The sequence below is a fragment of the Chamaea fasciata genome, unplaced genomic scaffold (assembly GCF_029207755.1).
Source record: "Chamaea fasciata isolate MVZ Bird 193981 ecotype frontalis unplaced genomic scaffold, bChaFas1.0.hap1 SCAF_2, whole genome shotgun sequence".
NCBI classification, from domain to species: Eukaryota; Metazoa; Chordata; class Aves; order Passeriformes; family Sylviidae; genus Chamaea; species Chamaea fasciata.
In genome coordinates this window covers 13,173,196-13,196,312 of record NW_027094087.1, presented here as the reverse complement: position 1 = coordinate 13,196,312, position 23,117 = coordinate 13,173,196, and the positions used below count along the sequence as shown (strand labels likewise).

The window sequence follows — 23,117 nt, the reverse complement described above, 5'->3', positions numbered from 1 at the left end:
GTAAAACAGTGGCAGGCCATGACTAAAAGAAGTAAAGAACCAATGATCCCTTCCCCCTACCCAAAGAAGCTCCAATATTTTGGTTGCCACATCCAGAGCTGCATGACCAGTTTTTAGCAATTTATATCAATAAAACTTTTCTTTTGAGCCCGATAAGTGCCTAGAAGCATCATGTCTTCCATCAAATGAAATAAACAAATCACTACACTTGCAACATCAGGTTGCAAGAAATCATTAGGATTCTGTACAGCATTTACTGGGGGACTGTTTGATGCAAAAGAGAATGTGACAGTACAGAGCATCCTTTTCTATCCCATTCCTTAATACAAAAATATGCTAACAAGGCTGTAATTGACATTAATTGTAATGCTTTTTCTTCCTCAGTGTTTTTTTCTTTACCTCTCTGCTAGGACAGATACTGCTGAAGGGCAGTGGACAAACACATGGTAGTGTGCTCTGAGCTGCAAGAATGAGTAATGTGTTCTGACACATACACTTGACACAAAACTTTGAAAAATAACGGGGGAGTACTATTGGCTTCCTCTAACTTTCTTCTACTCATAGGTGACAGATCTTCATTGTCTCTCATCTCTGATGAAATCTGAGCTGGAGAGAGTCAGGGGAGCCTGTGATGCCACCGGGACTATCAGTTATACAGATGTGAGCTACTGAGATAAGTGTGTCTAAAAGGTTGTACTTTTCTGATGTTTATCTAAGTGAAGGAGTTTTTCTTCAGTATGGCTGAGATCCTCTTGCCAGCAAGTTTTCTGAAATGGATTTTTGCCTTTAAATTTTACAGGAAAATGTCTTGTATTATGATTCTCTCAGGATACTGAGTAAGGAGGACTTGAGTTCTCATTTACTCTAACGGCCCTTTAAAACATTTTTCATAGGAAGGTGTCTTAATAGACATACATGCAATAGCTAAATAAAAGAAATGTAATGTAAATAGCAGTTTTTGTGTTTCTGGCAACAGTGTCTTGTCCATGGCCATTGAGGGATAACAAGGGAAAGGATAGAAAATAACCCCCGTTCTTTACTAGAAAAAAACATGCTCTGTTGAGAAAATGTTCCCTGGAGTTTACTCATTTACTATTTTTTTGAAGTTTAAAAAAAGAGATTCTTTGTATAATCAAACTATCCCTAAGCAGACTGCAGGTGCATTTATAATATGCCTAATGAGTTACTCAGTTACAGCTACAGCTGCTTTTTCCTTGTATTTACTCAGGCATCATAGTAAAGGGTATATTTTAGCATTGTCTCCTTCCATGGGAAGCCCCAGAAAAATGTGGGCAGAGAGATTCCACTCCTCCTGTGCCTTGAGAGGGAAATGCTGCACTCTGGGTTCATGGCATCAGCACTGCACCCAGGTTTTGGTTTTCAATAGACTTGGGAAAATAAGTTTCTGTGTCCCAGTTTCCTCCACTCAAACTGACAGCAGATTTACTGAACACGTCTCTTGGAGGAGTTTCTAAGAACCTCTGCAGATTAATTAAGATTGATGTGAGAATTAAGAGCATACACTTATGTGTGATTTCAGTACTGCTATTACATAAAAGGATAAATTATTTTAATTGCTTAATTTAGAAGAATTCAAAATCATGCTCTGAACATACCATAGAGACATGGGAAATTTTTTCATCTTTATAGTGGATGACAACTGAGTATTGCCGCCAGGAGGTCGGAAAAAGAGTCAAACTGTCTTGGGATTGTATTTAAATTGAGAGAATATTTCACATTTGACAGCATTTTTTTTAAGACATATGTAAATTCGAACACAACAGTTTTAAGAAGCAATACTTGGAATAATATTTTAAATATATAATTATTTTATTGTATTAGCTACAAAAACAGTAGTTTAATATTGTAAGCACTGCCAGGATATAGTGCCTGTTTTTACTTTAAAATGTTCGACTAACAAGCACAACTTCCAGCAGAGTCCTGCTCAGTAGGGTATAGTTTTTCCCGGTATTAAAGCATTTGCCTTTGGGCATACAACTTTTATCAGGCAGATTATATCAGAATGGATCAAGCTCTGGCTGCATATTTATACAGACATTGCACACACCTGCTTCACTAGTGCAGTAGCATGGCAGCCACCTAATATGTACCAAACTGAAAATTCAGAAATTCTAATTTTAGTGACTTTGATGTTTGTGGTGAAATTTTTTTGGGTTAGTTAGTTAGTTAGTTTGTTTGTGTTTATTTTGGGTTTTTGGGGGTTTTTTTGCCTAGAGTTTTTTAATATTCACTATTGGATAAAACACTGTAGAAAAAAATACAGATTCAATGCTAAAAAAATCTCTGTAGATACAAAACACCTCATGTAGGTAGTACAAGAAAAAAAGAGCATTTATCAACAATAAAGAAAATACAGATAGAAATGCTTTAAGTCAGTTTTCTTTATTAAAAAAAATGAAGACAGAAATTGCATGAACTAAAATGAACTTTGAACAACAGATGAAAGACACGAAGTTACATACATTTCTTGACATTGTGTTTGGAAAGGTTCTGTGGGACATCACAGTTACACCATGCACACATTCTTCAGGGAGAAAGCAGAGATGACAAGTGCTGCATGCATGACAAAATCAGTGGAGCAAAATGGTAGGGAATTATGAACAAGATAAAAATAAGCAATGTTTCACAAATTAAAATTAACTACATTAAATCCAGATTTTTTCCTTGTCTTTCACACTGTTTTTGAAAACAGAAACTTACAGATGTTGCAGTGTATCCAATATTTTTCACAGAATTAATTTTTACTACATTGTATGTATTTTCATTTGCAATTCTGTTGGAAACATACACTGAGAAAGATTTACTTTGCTTCTATTATGGGCACTTAATACATCCATTAAACTTTAAATTTTATGTAAATGAAATATGCATGGGAAATTGCCTCTACAAAAATGTTAAATGTGTAAAATAAATATACAGAACTGTTAATAAGAATATCATACAACATAACGATAGTATGGTGGCAAGCATTACTACCACAGTTTCTTGGGACTTCAGACCCTATAATAAATGAACAAAAATGGAAATTCCTACCTCAGTTTCTTGCTCTAGTTGCAAAATACCTAAACTTTGCATAGCTCTCCAGTGTACAGCTTGCATACAGGTACTGTTTCTAAACAGGCAAAGTTGGTTGATTTCTACACATAGTATTTGATGCTATCAGCATTATTCTAAGATGTTATTGACATTAAAGGGAAAAGGTGATTTTCCATCACATATATTATGTCTGATAAATAAGCAGCAATGGAAAACTGAACATTCCTTATATGCCTGAAGAAAATGAATGGATTAAGTATACAGAATAAGCAAAAATGAACCCTAAATGAAGGAAAGATTTCAGTGATGCCACTATAGGCCTCAGAAGCTACATATCTCTATATAATATTCAAGTTGCATCCTAAAATCAATAGTTTCTTTTTTTCCTTTGCTCCTAAAATTCCTGAAAAAATGAATAATCAGAAATTATCAACATACTGGACAATAGATAGAGAATTGGCCACTACTAGCACAATCACAAATTGTATATAAATCTCCATTATGTCTTTTAAAAGAAATCCCCCGTTCTTTTCGGGCTAATTAGTTAATTTCATATTTGCATACACATTTGAGTGGTGCCTGTGGAAGTTTCCATGATGAAAAGAGAGTACGTGGTAAGACCCTGAAAACTGACTGAGAAGTGGTCATAAGGTTAGGTGCATAATTAAGCCATCATACCTTTTAAATAAATATTGCTCACATGCATAATGTAATTTTTGCATCAGTGCTTGGCCTTATACTTCCACAAAAGAATTAAATGCAATGTTATTTTTTTTTTGTTTGGTAATAGTATGCTTTTTACACCTCACAAAACCACTCAGAAGTTATATTTTATTCTCAATGTAGGCAAGATGCTTGTCTATTTCTGGGCAATATTTTTTTCTATTTAGAGAAACAACAATTTATATTCTAATAACCCTACAGCAGTAAATCAAGAATCTCATTTGAAGTTGCATTATGTAAATGCTTTGATTTGTGAACAATTTTATATGTTAGGAACTTGTCAAAACTCTGGAAAGAAGAAAGACAACAAATAAAATCTGATTAGGAAAGAAGCCAGCCTTTGACTCTAAACGTTCAAATCAGAAATTTTAAAAATACCGTTCCTTAGAGTTATACTGCCATATCACAGATTAATCATTACCCTTTTTAACTTTCTGTGCCACCAGTTTGGATTTCAAGCATAAGATCATCATAGAATATTTTAGGACTTCGGTCTCACAGGCAGTTTAATATTAGCATTTCAAAATATATGACAATGTTAAAAAAATGGTAACATTTTACACTGTCAGTCATAAGACCTAAAATCCCTTTTACAATTACAGCATTTAAAGGAACAAATTTACTTATCTAACATTTAAATACTAATGTCAGAAGTATATTGAATTCAATTTGTGAAGACATATTTATCATTTTAATAGAGTTTAAATTACAATTTTAAGCTGTTCAGTCTATACCTATGAATTATAATTTAATTTGAAAATGTCTCTGTTCATTTTTTTCTCATTCTTGTCTGTAAGAAACCAAGATTTCAAAATCTTCTGAATATTCCCACAGATTGCACAAAATACTGTGAAATAACCTCACTCTCATTGTTTTTAAAAATACAATTATGAAACACTGATAAAGAGAACTATAAACAAAGCTGTATTAGTTATTAATCTGAGGAGATATATGACAACCCAAGGAAATTATTCTCTTCCACTTTTTCTTTCTTATGACAGAGGTTTTGGGTCACTGCCCAGAACTGCCTGGATCTGCAATCACATAATCTCCATAATATTGGCTTAACTCATTCTCTTTGGAAGTTGATGGGAGAGGAAGGCCAAAAGAAAAGGATCACATTTAAAGTACTTGATAACCTTAAAATACAAAGCACAGAATAATTTAAATCGGAGCAGACCTAAAATTTCTCTCACTTAATGGAGCAAATTTTTATAGTTCCCAACTGAAGCTACTATCAGTTGGAAAAGAAGATAAGTGATCCAAATTTGTCTCTTTATCCCACTGGCATTGTGACACTGAGGATAAAAGCCAACTTGCCATTTATAATGTATATTTAACTGCTAAAATTGCTCAAGGCTTTTCATTATCTCCTTCACAGTATGTTTGGAGAGCTCATAGTTGATCAGTCTCTGCACCCTAATTCCTATCTTGTCTTCTTATATACTTATCTACAATGTTAGAATGACTTGCTAAGATAATAAAATATAGCTTGTAAAGGGCTCTTCAAATGTCTTACCAGAATAGAAAAATGATATGGGAATTTTCATTTTTCTGCTTTTCTGCATACCTCTAGTAGTGTCCTGTGTTGCTTTATTAGAAGAAAAATTAAGAACAGTGACAAGTATGTGGAAGTTGAAAATATATTAGACAGCATTTAGTAGAATGGCATTAAAATTTCAAATTTCAGAAAATAAGGAAAATGCTACAAAATAAGGAAGTATTGCGATCAGACTGTCTGTGCAACATTATAAGACCCTATTTCATTTTTCAGTTTATGAGACAATGTGTTACTCAAGACTCTTTAATCCCATGGCAGGTGTTCATTAGTTTTGATTGGATCTGCAATTTGGTTTTCTTTACTGTTCAGAACACCAACTATGTCTCCACAAGAGCAGATTCTGCTCCCTCATGTGCATGCAGTGCCTGTCTTACAGTGGGATCAGAATGCAACAGGGATGTGACTGCAAAGAGGAGGCCCTAGAAAGAATTTGCTGCTCCCCTGGACCAAAAGGGAGGCCCAGTGTCTGTGCACCACTGAACTCCTGCAGACAGAAAGATCTCCCAGCAGTGGTTTGTAGTGTGCTTATACCATGGGTGTTTTTCCCCCTTAGCATCTATTACATCTATTACTTAATAAATATTTGCCAATCATCAGTTCCTGGATGGAAAGAAGAGATATCCTTGTGGTTTTGTTATTTGTTTTCTTACCACAGAAGGCAGTACTTGCAATAGTGGTAACAATAAACATTTTCACTATCTGGATTTTTGAAATGGTAAGAGAAAAAAAAAAAAAAACTCTCGCAAAAGTTCCTCCCCAAGGTGATCCTTTCACTAAATTTAAATTTAGCATTAGCAACAGCAGTTGTCTGAGTAATACTCAATCGAAAATATGTTCTCAGATCTGAAATTTTTTGGTAACTTATGTGTAGCTAGTAATTCCAAATCCACTGTAACATAGTCAAAATGGAAAGTTTCATTAAAAATATTATCTAGCCTTCGTTAGTTATGTCTCTCAGTTCAATAAGCGCTTAATCATCTAAAAAATAAATAGTATATATTGGAAGAACACCTACACAACTAAAGTACAAAGTCAATATATAGTGTTTGTGCGTGGAAAATGGGCTTTCTCCTGGCTGATCCTAAATAGGAGCCCAAAGTTTCTACTCCTATGAAATTAGAGGAGAAAGTGTCTTTCTTCACCATAGTATGTCAGGCACTCATCAATGTAATTAATTTCAAAGTAATGCCATGACATTAAGTGAAAGTGACAGAACATAGTGGCAAGAGCCCCAGATTGGATATCGCCTCAACATTACAGTGAGAGGTTTTCTGCAGATCACAATGAAACCAATATTTCTAGATAGTAATCCTTTCAATTCCAGCTACTTCATTACACTAAATATGTGAATTATTTTTAAAAGTATTTCTGTCAATAAATTAGTCTGTAGGCTTATGCATTCTGAAGACATCTTACTTGTGCTATAGTCCAATTTTCTAAAATGACTGTTAGCTGGTTAAGACAAGGAGAGGTTTCCTTATTGATGTCCTAAAGTAAATACTTCCAAAAATATTTCAAAACTGGCAAAAATCATCATAATCAATATTTCTTAGAAATAAGAAAATCGCCAGAGTGAAGATATACAGATACTTAAATCTGACCAATTGATTTCCAGTTTGTAAGGTAATTTATTTAGATCCCAAAAGGTATGAACTATAAGGAGCAAAAAATCAGAGTATAATTTATCAGGTTTTTTATATTTAGTAAGAATTTGAAGGGAACAGTCTTAAAATAAATATTTTATTCTGCCTTAGCTTTAAAGCATTTTTTCTCAGGTTATTCTGTATGCAACAGAGAAATGAACCATACCCCTAGAAAACTACATAAATTTAAAAACAAATATATACAATAAAATATCTATAGGGACCCTTATTAAATAAAATATTTTTCCTGAGGTTTTGCACACACTGCTGCAGCACTCATAAGCCACGCTTTTAATATGTAAAATAGGAAAAAATGCTTTTACCAGTTTTTCTACAGGACAAAACTGAACCACTGGAGCTTTCAAATCCAACAGATGCCATGACATGAAATGTGACACATTTGCAGTCACAAGAAGTGACTTTGTTGGGCAGGGACCTATTTTATGTGCCGAGGCATGGCAGTAGTGAGGCACAGAAAAATCATTTGAAATTAAACACTACCAACTAAAACAATTCATAAATAATTAGGTAGGGAAGACATGCTCATTAAAATTCATTAGAAAGTACAAAACGTGTCTATATTCACAGAACCATAGAATGGCCTGGGTTGGGAGGGACCTTAAAGATCATCCAACCCTCTGCTCTGGACAGGGACACCTTCCACCCGACCAGGTTTCTCAGAGCTCCATCCAGCCTGGACTTCAACAGTTTCTTTTTTTATTAAGCACAAACTTTTAAGTACCTTGTGTCAGGAACCTGTGCAAGGATAACTCTTTCCAAAAGATTAATACAAAATGAAAATACTCTCCTGAAAGATGAATTGGTGGTGTACCTGGAAAGCCACGCAACTGACAATGGTAAGGTCTCTGCATGGATTTCTTATAATCAAAATCCAGTTGAGAAAATAGAATCAATTCACATTAATCAAATTCAGTAAGTCAGATTCTCCATGTTCTGTCAGACTGGAGTGTCAAGCATTACCTTTTGAATTTGTCACAAAACTCACCAGGCTTCCAATAGCCTGATGAAGAATTTTGCGCACATAGACTGAAGTAATTACACATTTTAGCATCTTGACTAGGAATGAAAACTTTGGAAGAGCTATAGAAAAGTACAATTTTTTCAAGGTGTGTGTTAATTTTCCCACAAATAAAAAACGAAGAGATAAAGGAAGAATGTATATTGCTTGCCTTATCATCAACAGTATAAAAACATGCACCAGAAACTTATAACTACAATGAAAACAGCAGCATTCAGCTGCAGGGACTGGCCTCCATTTTCACGTCTAGTAGCTTCACAGCATCTGCCTGTGTGGATAAGAATTGTTATAGAAAATCAAGAGTGTGAAAAAGAAGTAAATTTTAGAAAAAAAAAAGTGGAAAAGTTGAGACAACATGAAAAAAAAATCAAATGGAGAAAAAAGTGACAGTGGGAAAGAAAAAAGAAAATAATATTTACATTGGGCCAAAGACAGTCTCTTGAAAAACATTACTCATACCGAAACATCAAATTATGATTAAAGCATAGATGGAATGGCAACCATTGAAGTACCCTGGCAAAATCTGTATAATATAATACTAAAACTGTGGAAAAGGTGTGTCTCCATAGCAGCAATGTGGTCCTCCACAGCAGTCAAAGTAGCAAATTGTTTGGTCTAATTTTAAAACAAATTTTTTTAGTGCTTAAAGTGAAGCATGTTTCTTGCTTCCCCTTGAAACCATTCAGCCAGCCCAATCTAAATACAATTTTGACTTTTATGTTGGAGGTACTTGAACTCACAAAACTGCCATGTAGCACCTATCAGAACTAGTGACTGCTATTTAAAGCAAGGAGTATTGAAAGCAAGGAGAAACACCAGCCTACAGGCTGAAAGGAAACAAGAACTGTGTCAATAATCACACAAAAAGAAGGTTCCAATCATATGCAAGAAGAGACAAACTTGTTTATCTGATTCTCCTTGCTAATGGCTTTATCTTGTTCCTGAATTATTGTAGGAATTCACAATGGGCCACCATGAAAACTGGCTTCAATAATATGGACACAGGTCCAATTAAAATATGAATGACCCATGCAATTAGCACATGAAGCTGGGTAATTAGATATTGACTTTGACAATGGGGTGGGAACTAAGCAGCTTCTTAGACACTCACATCCTCACAGTATGTCTGGTTTAAATTACAAAGTTTGAATATATATTTTCTACAAATATTTATATTGAAGATTCACTTTTTGGCAAATAACACAGTCAAATTTATGCAATAGATAGTGTATTGACCATTTTTTCCAGCTACAGTGACACAATAATTATATTGGTGGTGACAATTATCAGTGTTAAACTAATATTTTGAAAAAGATTTCAAAAGAAATTAAAATTTATAAAACCTTATGCAGTATAAACAATAACCTTGGTTAAGTCTTTACTTCTAAACTGATTTAAGAAATTCTAATGGAAGCAGATGAAAACTATAAAGCTATATATAGTCTTGTATGCATAACATTTAAACAATGCATTATCTGCTTATCACACAAATGTCCCTGTTCTTGCACAAATAGATGTGTAAGAACTAACATTGTTGTTGATAATTATCAAGTGGGAAAGGCAGAAATATAAATAAACTAAGAACAATGATGGACATTTTTCCATCCTCACCATATTTCTGCTGCAGTGTTTTCAATGATACATGTTGTGTTCAAGCCATTCAAAATTCAAAACAAGTTCTTTTCTTAAGACTTAAATAGTTTGGTCCATATAGTCATAGAAAAAAACCCACAAACCTTAGGCACATTAAACTTCCACATTTACTTTCATAATTCAGCTTTTAAATATTTTTAGAGAATCTACCTAAGCATTTGATCTTTTAATTGGCACTCAGGGTAATTTTAATTAGAAAGCATCAAAATGTTGGCAATTACCTACAACAAATAATGATTTAAGTACCATACTTATAAAGAGTTCCCTTGCACTTCAACACTCAACACCTATAGTGATTTTCTTTTTTTCTTTATAGCATTCAAAAAAATAAGCAAACTAAAATTCATATGATAAAAGAAAAAAATTAAATTCCTTTAGAAGTAGAAATACTGAGAATACAGAATAGCTCTTTGATTGCTGCTCCTCTGCTATTCACTGGTAGTAAATGTCTGTGATAACTGTACCATAAGAACTAGATTTTATAAAAAATAGTATATTTTTGTTCTTGTTAACATCCTTGATGGTGCAAACCTTTGTGTCTCTCTCTCTGATTCATTTCAAATAAGTTCTTTCAATGTTAGAGAGGGATTTTATCCTTTTTCATGTAATAACTTTAGTCTTTGCAGGAGATGGAGCAAGCAGCTGGTTTTAGCCTAGAGCAAGAACATGCCCTATCACTTTCAACAATGATCATCTCCGGGATTTGATGAGAAATGGCTCTTATTCAGCAAATTCTAGTACTGGTTTTCAAAAAAAAAAAAAAAAAAAAAAAAAAAAAAAAAAAAAAAAAAAGCCCACAAAAACCAACAAACAAACAGTTTTTGTGAGGGCTGTTATCTTTCTGAAGTTTTAGATACGAATTAATCTGATTGGTGTGAGTCTCAAAGCAGGAGATCTCAAAGATACATTTCATCTCTCTCTTCTCTTCAGAAAAAAAAAACAAAACAAAACAAAACAAAATTATTCTCCCATCACAGCAATACTGGTTGAAGAATTTACTTTACACTTTAAGCTCAGGATTACGATCTGAACAAAAGTCAGACAAAAGCCTTCATTTCAAATTCTTATTTTGGAATTACAGTATCCTTCAGCCTATGAGAAAATGAGTCAGGTCACTTCACAAGGATAATGCTGCAGTTCTTCTTGCCTTGGGAATATGAGCAGAGCTCTAAGGAGACTGACATCATACAGGCTTTCCTTTTTGACTCCTGTATTTTGTTCTTCATTTTAGACCTAGTGTCCTGGGTTGAAGTAAATTCTATCACCATCTTCATGAACTGTTGAAACCAGGTGAGGCAGGGCTCCCTGCCTCCTCCACTCTGGCTTATCTTCTGTTAATGGGCCCATCAGCACCTTTGCTACACAGCTCACAGATAACCCCCTCCTGGACTACCTCCTGTTAATGGGCCCATCAGGCCTTATCACATGACTCACCATCCCATTGTGAGATGCTCCGCCCAGAGGGAGGAACCAAGCATTCCAGCCTGGATATAAGCTGAGACTCTGAACACCAGAGGGGAGCTTACCCACTGGATTCCCAGAGGACCCGAGCTACCAGACCTTTCTACAGGATCACTGCTTCAGGAAGACCACCTCATCTGGACTGCTTCCATCACTCCGCTCAGGTTGTATTCTGACTCTGTCAGTGGTCTTTTGTATTATTGCATCTATTTTATTTTACTTTCTTTCCTTTTTTTTTTTTTTTCTATTAAATTGTATCTCTGACTTGGAGCCTCTCATTTGTTTTGCTTTCAAACCGCTACACCTAGCTAAAACCCTAGCTAGTCAGACCTGTAGAAGCAGACTGAGAAACCCTGTAATGAACAAAGTCATACTAAAGAGATTATCAGCTTAATAATCAGCTAAAAATTTCAGATCTGTGGAATGGAAATTTTACCTGTAAAAATCTTTCGAACTTCTTCTGAGCTTTTTCTTTTGTGGTTTAAATTTACTGCAGCTGTCCAAGTTAGAGTAAGGATCAAGGGTCAGAAAATTTCAACTATTTTTTTCCAAATCATTCCAAAGGTTAGAAGCGTGTGAGGGTTTAATACAATATATTGCCTACTGCACTACAGAGAATTTTACTTCTGTTCTCAGATAAGACTTTATAAAGAAATTACAGGAATGTTTTAATTTGAAGCCTCCATTCTCTGACAAATTTAGTGAAATTGTCAGTTTTATTCAAAAGTTATCAGAAGCCACAAGATGATGGATTTTTGTGCATGTAAACACACACACACACACACACACACGCACGCACACACAAAGACATTGTAGTTACAAACCACAGGCTTAAAATCAGGCCAAACCTGAAAAATTCTGTAGTCTTTTTATGGAGATTTAAACAGACAACTTGTAAGCTGCAAGTGACAACATTTGGTGCTGTCTCAAGTACCTACTGGCAGCCTTTCTAGTTTTTTCTACAGAAAGAGAATACAAAAGAAGACTAAAAGTCCCCACAATTCCCCTAATCTAACTTTTGATGATGAAACATAACTTTTGCTAGAATTGAGAATGGGTACCAGGAGCCAGATGGGGGGTGAGTATGGGTTTCAGTCCTGTTCAACATCATCAACAATTTTGGTGATGAGGCACAGAGTACCCTCAGCAACTTTTCTGATGACACATATCTCAGAGGAGTGGCTGAGGAACCAGGCAGTTGTGTTGCCTGCCAGAGGGACCTTGGCAGGCCAGTGAAATGGGCTGACAGGAACATCAGGAAGTTCAACAAGAGGAAGTGCAAATCTCTGCCCCTCGAAAAAAGCAATCCTGGTCACCACTTCACAGCTAAGGGCCACCCAGCTGGAAAGCAGCTTTGCAGAAAAGGCCCTGGGGATCCTGTTGGACACCAAGTTTAACAAGAGGCAACAATGTGCTCTTGAGGCAAGAAAGGTTAATGGAAAGGACGGCACAGGCCTTGGCCATGGTAGCCTGCTCTCATGTCATATGCTGGCCTGGAGGCATGGTTGTAAGCACATAAAATCTGATTTAAAACAGATATGAAATCGTTTAAAATCTAGGGAAAATGTTTCAAAGGATACAAAAGCTGTTCAGTTTGCAAGCTTGCCCATAGGAACGGTCAGTCAACAAATGTTAGATACTTTTTGGTGGAGAACAGAACATGAGTGAGGAAGGTGGCTTTTTGGCTTCTCTTGGTAGATGCATGGTCAGGGGCGACTCGACCATTCAGAGAAAGGGGCCTGTGCCCTTCAGAGCCAGGGAAACTCTGCACCAGGGTACCCACACAGCCCATAGGTTGAAGAGGTGTGAGACAGAGCATGCAGCAAGGGAATATGCTCTTCGATTGCAAGAGGTGACAGGAACAAAAACCTACCCCAGCCACACAGATGGGGTCATATGGCGTTTATTTCTATCCCCAAAAGGTCACTTAATTTCTTGACTGAGAGCAAAACTTAAGGAAAATACTTGTCCTGAAAGAGAACTGTGAGAATGATGGAAACTTGTCTCTGTTTTGCTGTAATAAGCAATTTGAGTTTCTGGATGAAAAATCTTATCCTAGCTTCTATTCTAACAAAACACTGTCCTTACAGCTCAAAAGCTCTAGTAATACAATCACAAAATGTATATACATAAATGCAAACCCAAATACATACACGCATACTTGAAGCAATGATAAGAGCTACTTTTATTTTTCATTCACAACAAGACCACTGCAGATCCAATTGTATTTTTGTAAAAAACTACTGATAAAAATTATGGCTTGACATGGTGTTTATCATCTTTGCTATTGGTGGTGATGAGAGAAAGTCCTATGTATTATCATCCCTCTTTTGCCTCCCACTATATGATTTAAAGTTTAGTGATACACATGGACAAAAAAAAAAATGAAGAAGTTGTTCAAGGGACATTTTCAGGCATGCAAATAAAAAATTATGCTCACAGTTCATGCAGTATTGGAAACAAACAAAAAAACCCCACCTCAAACAACCAATATCACAAAGTAAGAAAAATAGGTCTAAGAGGTTCTTGCTCTGCCCAAATGTTTTTTTATATAATTTTCCCACTATTGCACCTAGTTATTAACTTCTAGTGAAGAAAAAAAACTGTGCTAAAACACAGCTTGCAACCATTTTTAATATATCTCCTGCCCTTTCAAATAACAGCACAGACTAGATAAGAGTCTTTGGAAAATGGCACCTTCATAAACCTGCTGGTAATGCCTGAAAATATATTTATCACTTGCAGTAAAGATCTTTTTTAGGACCTTAAATTCCATCTTCTTTTGAGATTTAATATAAATTTGTACATGTGTTTTTAGGTTGCAACTGTAATGGTTCAGAATGACAACAGATTTGGACATTTTGTACCAGCTGTGGGGTACAAAGACAGGATCTTCTCACTGTAGAGAAGGAGTGCAAGGGCCCATACAAACGGGCTGTAGAGTCAGCTCTGGGAGCTAATGGAATTTAGCTGCTCCCAGAGGTTTTTATGGCTGGAGAGGTTAGTCCATGCTCTCCTAACATAGATAAAGAGCTAAAGCACACAGTTCCTTTGAGAATCCCACAGGACTAGAAGCTCAACAGTACAGATAAGCCAGAAAAAAAAAATTATAAAACATTACAAATCAGCACTAAAAGTGTGATAAATACTTCACTCAGAGGCAAACACACTGAGGTTAGAGTTGTACCTGCCTGCAAATATTGCTAATTGACATCCATAGTGAGATTTTGGAACACATAAAATATTACATTTAAGACTGTGTCACTCTTTCTCCAAGCACGAGTCTAAAATATATGTTCATATGCCTAAGTGAAATGTGAAATACAGATATAGAATTGTGACCACAAAAAATAACTCAAAAAAGTAGGAAGAAAATGGTGTATATGTAGATATAAAATTCACTAATATATATATGTGTGTGTATATATGTATATACCTACATTAATAATTTTATACATACAGTTATTTAAAGCAAAATGTTTTAAGAAGGCTTGCTGGGCATTTCTCAAAGAAGTCAGTGTAAGTTTCCATTGATAAACCCTTCAGAAATCCAGGAAGATTTCTTTAAAAGGATTACAATTTCTGAGGAACTAATCACAAATGTGAGTGACTCAGTGAATGGATACTGTGTTACAGGCCTAGGAACACACATTATTAATAAAGTAAATCTACATCTGGAGGCTGCTGAGGCCAACCATGTGAAAATTTAAAGGAATGTCTGTCTCATTCATGCACCTCCCTGATGCCAGAGAGCAATTTGCAGCCTCAACGTCCTTTCCAACCTAAGACTATTACTGGAAGATCATCATAATGTATTATCATGGAATTTGACTTGCAGCCAGGAGCTGGTACTTGCCCACTTCCCTAGCTGTGGATTCAGTGCCCACAGGAGTTGTATATTCACATAAGTAGAGTTTTGGCTTCAAGTTCCTGATCCCAAGGATTACTGCTTCTGCCTGAGAGCCAATGGCTTTTGAAAGCGCAAACAATCTCCTTCTAAAAAATTTAGAAGCAAGGTTTTATTCCTTGTGACAGCTCCTATTTCCCTACTATGCATCTACTGAAGGACAACCAACATATCCTTGCTTACATCTCCCTTCAGTTCTCTGATTTACTGCATTATCTTGGACACACTTCACCAGGGTATTATGTTATATATAGTTAGCCAACAACATACTTAGAGGATCATAAAAGTCTCTTGGCATTAGTAATATGCATGAGATTGCATAGATAGGGTCTACATATTTATTTCTGTTTAAGTTTTGAGCCAGACACTCAGTTCAGCTAAAGTGACACAGATTTGGGCAAATACAGATGAAAGCCTTCCAGAGTCTTGGAGGCTTTTCAATAATTACATTAATAATATGAAAGGAAACCTCGATTACTGTAGCTACTAACAGAGCGCAGGACAAATGATGCAGATTTCTTTCAGAAGTCTACCCACTTTCATTCTTGTTGCCTATGTCCTTTTCAAAACTCATCTGGAGAGACCTAGCTGTTAATACCAAAGCCTCAAACAAATAGTGGTTTCATTATAGTTGACAGACATAAGAAAGAATATTTCAGCTCAAATTCAAACACTTTATACACAAAAACAATTACATTTTAACAGATTACATTTAAATTTTTGCATCATTATGAATATATGTATACAATATTATATTGTGATTTTAATATTATGCCATTTCAAAACAAGATAATCATGCTAACTTATGAATATGAACAGTATTGTTCCACTTATTCTAAATGCCTTTTGACATACTTTTAAAAATTGCCTACTGAATGTTATTATGATGGGAATTTCACACCCTTTTTCAGGCTTCGAAAAAACAGTTGTCAAGGAAACTAATTAGTTCCACAATCATAATTGCAGTAATGATTCATATAAAGAAGACTTGAAGTAAATAGTGTAACAGACTTCTTACAACTGCTTAGAGGTTATGGGAAAGCATTGAAAGGAAAAAGCCCCTAAGCATCTCTAAAACTGTTTTTAGAGAGAAATGTTCTGTCTTTCTTCTGAAATTAAATTAACTAAGCTACTTTTTACTTGAATGTCTAGAGACCACCTATGTTATCATTTACAGAGTAGAATTAAATTTCTCTCCAACAGCAGCTGTGGCAATACTATGGAATAGTATACATAATGATAAAAAGGCTAAACTTAGAATACATTGCAAAAGAAGTAATATTTATGTTTCAAATATGCAAAGTTAAAAAATGGCCTATCCCTTCCCTAAGTAAGTTTTTACTTTTTTTTTTCTACTTGACAGATGTTTTTATTTCCTTGGGACAAGGAGTTTCCCTACATTTCTTTTTCCATTTTCTTTTTCAATCATGGGAAATTTTATTTCTGAATGATGGCAATCACAAGGCCGTGCCTATTTACAAACAAGTACACAGAACCCATTGAGACCTTGAATTTCAATCAAGATGCAAATCAACTTTACTTCAATTCAAGTGCATAAAACAAATATTTGTACTAGAACTGGATCTGAGTCTCTAAATGAATGAAAAATGTGTTTTCTTTTAAAAAAATAAGAGGTAAGTATGCCTCCAAAATTAAAAAAAAAAAAAAAATCAACAGCAATGGAATATTCAAAAGTGTTGCAGAGATCTTGAGATAACTTTCCTGAAAATATATTTGAAGGAAACTCACAAGAGACAAGAAAAAAATAGCCAGTTATTTAAAAATTTTCTGATGGCATGCTAGTCCATGACTTATTCCAGCTCACTGGCACTCTACCAATGCTAGTTAGGTGTTCAGATTGAAATACAGGTATTGATATAGTATACATTTTAATATATTTGCCACTGTATTTATGTGGTAAGTTTTTTGTTGATTCTATTACACTAACAATTTGGAAAATGGCCGTCAGAAAACACTATGTTAGAGGATTTAGAATCTGATTTTTCAAGTGGTAGTGATGATACTGATCTAATTTGGAAATAATTATTAAAGATGTAGCTTATAATTTTAATTAAAAGTTTGAAATGTCTTCCTCATAGCATTTTCTTTATAAAAACTAAAATTACCCACACTACTTCTGAAAACACCTTATTTTAGGTTTATTGTTTGCTAAACAATTTTTCATTGTTGCATCAAAATAAAGCCTTATATTGGCAAGAATTAAAGCTCCTACCCTCACTCTTAACTGTATACAGTTTTTCTTAAAGGGAATTTCAAACCCTCCTATTTACACTCTTAAAAATATGAACAAAGTTTCTATAGTTTTCAAATTTTGTAAATCAGCCTCATAGAAGACTGTTTGATCACTATGTTAGGGTGAATCATTCAGACAGTACCTAAAAAGACTAATTTGAAGCCTTAACCTCATCGGACACTAACATAAATGCCTTTATTTCCTGTGTAGCTCAAAGCATACGTAGAGATGGGACTGAAATCAAGATTTCTAGCAAATAACTGGCTTAACCAGACAATAGGCAGTGCAAGGCAACTTGAAAAGCAGGTGAATCTTAAATACTGTATTTCTTGTCAAGTGCCATCAACAGGGTTGAAGCAACAATGTTTCTTCTATACTTGAAAATAACTTTATTACTAAGAGAAAAGTAGGAGACAGGATCCCATTTAAGGGTCCTGAATCAAATTTTTGCTGATAATAAAGTCAGGGGTTTCACATTTTTTCAGTCCAAGACTTGAGTTACATTATGTTCAACAATGTACAATGTCGTATGAGTTGGAAATAATTCATAGAGACAAAACACGATGGAATTAACTTACCTGTAATAATGTTCGGCTTTGGTGGCATGCTGAATTCATACAATGTAGGCTCAGAGTAACCCAGTCTGTTGGCAGCTGTAATTTGCACTTCGTAACCCATGGTCCATTGAAGATGCTCTAAGATAATGTGGTCTCTACTACCCTGTACTTTTTTCTCTAGCCACTGGTCTTCCTTATCTTTCTGTAAAGATGAAAATATTTGTTTCAGTTCTCCCAAACTCTTGTATTATTTGTCTAAAATAATCTAATTTTGGAGTTCTGAGTACTTAGGCTTTTTGCAAGTTTGACAACTGCGTATCATGTTTCCACAATGTGGATTTAGAGGACTTTGTGGTCAACCCTTTAAAACTTTTTGGCTTCAATTTTTTCTTTGCTCAAATACTGTTTTTTATTTTATAGAACAGCAGGCTAGTCACTTATATAATAAAATGCTAAAAAAAATTATCTAAGAAGTTTACTTTATACAGACATTTCAATTACATTTTGATCAATATTCATTCAAAGAAACTTCCCATTAAACTCAGTCTTCAATTTTTCATGAGTCCAGCTGTGCTTATGCATACATTAGTTAATTAATGAAAATATATATTAATTGTAGCAAATAGGAACATTTCACAAACGAGGTTGTATGAAAGAATATAAACATCATTGAGAAAGTATGAAATACTGTGTCTAGACCTGTGAGAGGATACATGCAAATCTTTAGGATGGTGTTCTAGGCAAAAAAGGATCCTCATAATTTCTCTTAGTTAAGGTAATTAAGACATCTATACAAAGGGAACAAATGAGGACTTAGGTTGTAAACTTAACTCTCGCTTTTCATAAATCTTACCTTTGCTATCACTACTTTGAGTGCAAAAATACATTTAATTATTTTTTCATACAAGTAGAAATTACACAATTACTAACAGGTAGAAGGATAAAACAATATATATTGTCAAACAAAAAAAGTCATCTTGTTTAAAGGACAACCAATAACAGTAAGAATCCATGCAGTACTACTCTTACAGGACACTGAGGTACAATAACATGGCAAAAATATCTCTGGAGAGACAAATCTTGGCCATCCAACCCATACAGCAGCACAGACCCAATCAGTGGGTACAAGCCACATCATTAAATTTAAAGCTGAACAAACTTATAATAGCTGCAAATATAACTTTTTAGCTGGACACTACTCAGCAGCTTATATTTAGGCCCTTTGCTGAAGCATCTTGCTCTTCACTGATACAAGTTTCAGAGAAAACAGCATCTAATTTAGAGAGTTCAATCATGTTCCTTATGACTTTTTTTTTTCTCCCCAGTCTTCAGAAAATAAAGGACACACTAAATTCCCTTCTATGCACTGCTGCAATAATTTATTTGTGATCAGCTCTGAAGCTGGCAACTTTTCCATACTGACTTCACCTTTTCATAAACTTTCTTGCTTTTTCTGCATTAGCATTGCAATTGTCACATAATATTTCTGAGAATGACCAAAATCCAACAAAACCTGTTTTCAGGAATATTTCCATCCAGGTGGAAGCTCCTACTGAGTGCAGTGACAGACTAATTCAAAACAGCAGAATGGTAGGTCCATTACAAATCATTAAAAAAAAAAAATACATACACTGGAGTAAAAACAGTTTGCTCACCATACAGTGAGAATGGTATTTTCTGTAAAAGATATTTTCCCATATCCTGATGGATACTTTCTATTGCAATCACTTGACTTGACCCTGAGTGAACTCACTCACATTGTCACTATATTAAACTCTTTTTATAAAATATATTTTTGCATAACACTGTTGAAATACAAGGAACTCGTACTCATTGCAATATAGATATGAAAATATTTCTAAGTGATATTAGGAATAGCAGCGTTACATAGCAATGTATTTTAATGGCTATTTAAATTGGTGAGATATGGGAGGAGTAAGAAAAAATACAGGTAGATTACAAAGAATATCAACATGAATCAGAAGTTCCCTCCATAATCTCAGTATTGTGCACAGATGCCATGTGAATATACTAGGGAATTCCAAAGGGTTTCAGAAACACAGAAAGACAAAAACATATACTGAGATGGAAACTAAAGATTCAGGCTAATACAGTTCCTGCAGAAAAAGATTATATTGCAAACAGAGATATGAGTATATTTTGAGAACAAACTGCAAAAATCTATGTGATGAATAGAATGAGGCTGCACTTCTGCAGACAGAAGAACAAATCAAAAAGCAGGTATTCTACAATTTGGCCAGATGAAAAATAATGAATGAGTTTAAATGTAACAGGATACCTGCATATGCTATGCCAGAGATACCATAATTTAATTGAAACTGAAACCAAATGGGTGAATTGAGATAAATGAAATAAAGTCCAAGCTCTGAGTGCAAAGACAGAAAACTTTTTTGAAGAGTAACAAACACAAGTTAGGAGGAAGGGGAATAAAGTATCTGGAAAGCAAGATGTATTCTAAAGACAAACAGATGAAATCTTTCAGAGTACTGTCTGCCTATGGCTTCTAAAAGAAGAAAAAGAAGAAAGAAAAAAAAAAAAACAAACCCAAACCAAAACCAAACCAAAACAACCCCACAAAAAACCCCAAGAAACACCCCTCCCCCCAAACCAAAGCACTCTTCTGTCCTTCATTATAGCTGTTATTTCAGCTATATTGCATTTTCAATACTTTCCTCTAAGCAGAACTCAGTAATGTATCCACGTTTGATTTACTACAAGTGTAAAAATGGAAAAAGAGTGATGAGAACACAAATCATGGGTCTGCCAAGTAAATCTTGCACAGATCTCCCTGTTTATTATAGGATCCTTTAAATTGTAGCTTAAGGAGTAGAAGAGAGAACCATAAGAGATCACTGTACCTTATTAGGTTGTTCTGTTATTAATTCTTAAAATTTATAGAAAGCTCTACATATGCACAGTGTTCTACAACAAAAGGAATGAAACTTCTAAATTACAAACAGTGGTCTAGTTTGGGGGGTGAATTAACATAAATACCTTCAATAATCATTGACATCAAGCAACAAATGCACATTTACAGGAACTGTGATGGGATCTGCAACGTCAGAGATTAAACTATTCCTTTATTTACATCTTATTTTGTTTCATATTATGCAGAAATACTCCTTTACAAAAGGCCACTGATAACCCAGCCAGTGACTGGCAGTTCTGGGGATTTTACTGCCCACTTCCATTACTCTTCAGCCTTATATTAATACAGAACAAAATCAACCACAAAATCCTCACATCATTATTTCTTAAATGTGTGTATATTGGCTTTTCATGGTTTTGGCTTCATTTTTTTTTTTTAATAATATAAGTATCAGCCAAATTTATTTAAGAAGAGTCTAAGAGCTAGGTTTTTAAAACAGCTGTAGCTTAATCATCTAAATGCCCTGGCAAAACCAAAACCACCCCCCTGAAACAAGTAAACCCACAAAACCAACCAAAACCTAAACAAAGCAGTGTAAAACTCCAGTCTACCATGACTTAACTGCTTCTCAAAACTGACAGCACACCTGACAACAGTGGAAGTAAAGCCAATCCATTGTTTAGGCAGCAGTTTACTAGTCTGGAAAACAACATCTCTCTCTTTAATGATCATTCTATATTGTATCCAAAATCACAGTCTCTGGGATCTCATAAAAAGTCAGAAAAAGTGATTAACCTCCTTCAACTCTTCCCTTATTCTCCATCCTCTCTAAATTGTTCAGCTGAAAGCTCGGCTCAGACTTATGGTGGTCCTTGTGATGAAAAAATGGACAGGAGACACTACGCTGTCTTAAAAGCTGGCAAGAACAAATACCAAGAAATCCTCACAGAAGAAAACATGAACATTCAAAGCAGTAACTTCACAAGAATTAATTACACTAGATCGGGGATTTCTAGGGCTGGTTAATACAGGTAATAAAATTTAGAGGCAAATACTGAACCAAGCACAAAACAGCTGGTAATATATATGATGTTAAAAATGCAAAGAAAGTCAGAGGATCTGGCAGGTAGACTGGAATCTAGAGATGCAAAAGCATTTACCTGTATCTTGGGAGGTGTCTCAGAGTGGGAGTAAATGCAAAATTATCTCTTTTAAAATATTCTATAACATTTGTTGTAGAACCCACCATGAAGGAACAAAATTTACATGTCCTACATTAACACAGTCAAAATGAGTAAATGTGCTCCAGAGCGGAGCACATAAAACTATCAGACTCTTATCTGCCAAAATTCAAAGCATTAAGAGTAACCCTGGCACAGGTCAAGGGCAAGTGAACAACTTTTAGGCCTGTAAAAACCAGTCACTTAAGTACAATTTTCTTGCTTCTATCAAAAGGTTCATAATCATAAAAGGGTTTATTTTTATTATTCTGTTCTAATTCTAAATATTTACTAAAATTTCCCCTGCCAGGAAGAAACAAAAAAACCCCTCATCAAACTCTTTTTTTTTCCCCTTTTTTTTCCCAGCCCACTGTTGGCATTCTGTGACCTGGCAATAGAGAAATGCTAAGATACCTATTCAGAACTTTCTTTTTAAGCATTCTGAAGTAAGTTTAAGCAGTGTCAAAACTTTCCAAAGGCTGACTTGTAGCCTGCCTTTCTCTTGTCTGTCTGTGCCTGGTCACCTCCCTGCCCAGAGCTGCAGTGACAGCTGCTCCCCTGCATCCCAACTGCTGCCTCCTCCTGGTCCTCCTTGTGTCCTTAACTCTCCCCTTTCAGTTTTAATTTATTACTCTGGTACTTAGTAAATGTCCCATCAGATAACAGTCATTTACAAATTTAGTACACTTTTCCATAATTTCATGGATAAAGCTTCACATCTGTTGTGAAACACCAGCACGTCATCATGGGTATCCCAACCAACTCTCATGCTTATAGAAGCACCATAAGCAGAAGAACCAAATGGAGGCTTGAACGGGCCCCCAGGAAATAATATTAAAGAGTTTCTATGAGAAGTGTGGTTGGCTGGTCATCTCTGGCATCAGACGAGATGCTTCCCTAGAGAATTCCCATCACTGCTCTTTCCAGCTGGTTAGTGGGGAGCAGTTTCCCCTCGTTATACTCTCTCCCTTCCTATTCTCTCCTAAGGTAACTTTGAAGCCAATATGTGCCATCAGTGAAACTTTTTCAGGCTGTCTCAACTGTCTTAGTGCCACAGCATGAAAGAAATTGAGGCTGCTAATCATAAAAATTGCACAGTACCTAATACTCTGGAACACAGAAGAAAATGTCAAGCTGCCTGTAGTCAGTAAT

At 35.1% G+C, this 23,117-nt stretch overlaps 1 protein-coding gene across 1 annotated transcript in view; it reads right to left on the bottom strand.

The window, feature by feature from the left end:
* Nucleotides 1-23,117, bottom strand: part of NCAM2 (neural cell adhesion molecule 2) — a 294,798-nt gene that overhangs the window by 20,916 nt on the left and 250,765 nt on the right. Inside the window, exon 15 of the mRNA XM_066206786.1 lies at nt 17,877-18,057. Within this exon, the coding sequence (XP_066062883.1) occupies nt 17,877-18,057 (181 nt within the window). The remainder of the gene's footprint in view (nt 1-17,876; nt 18,058-23,117) is intronic.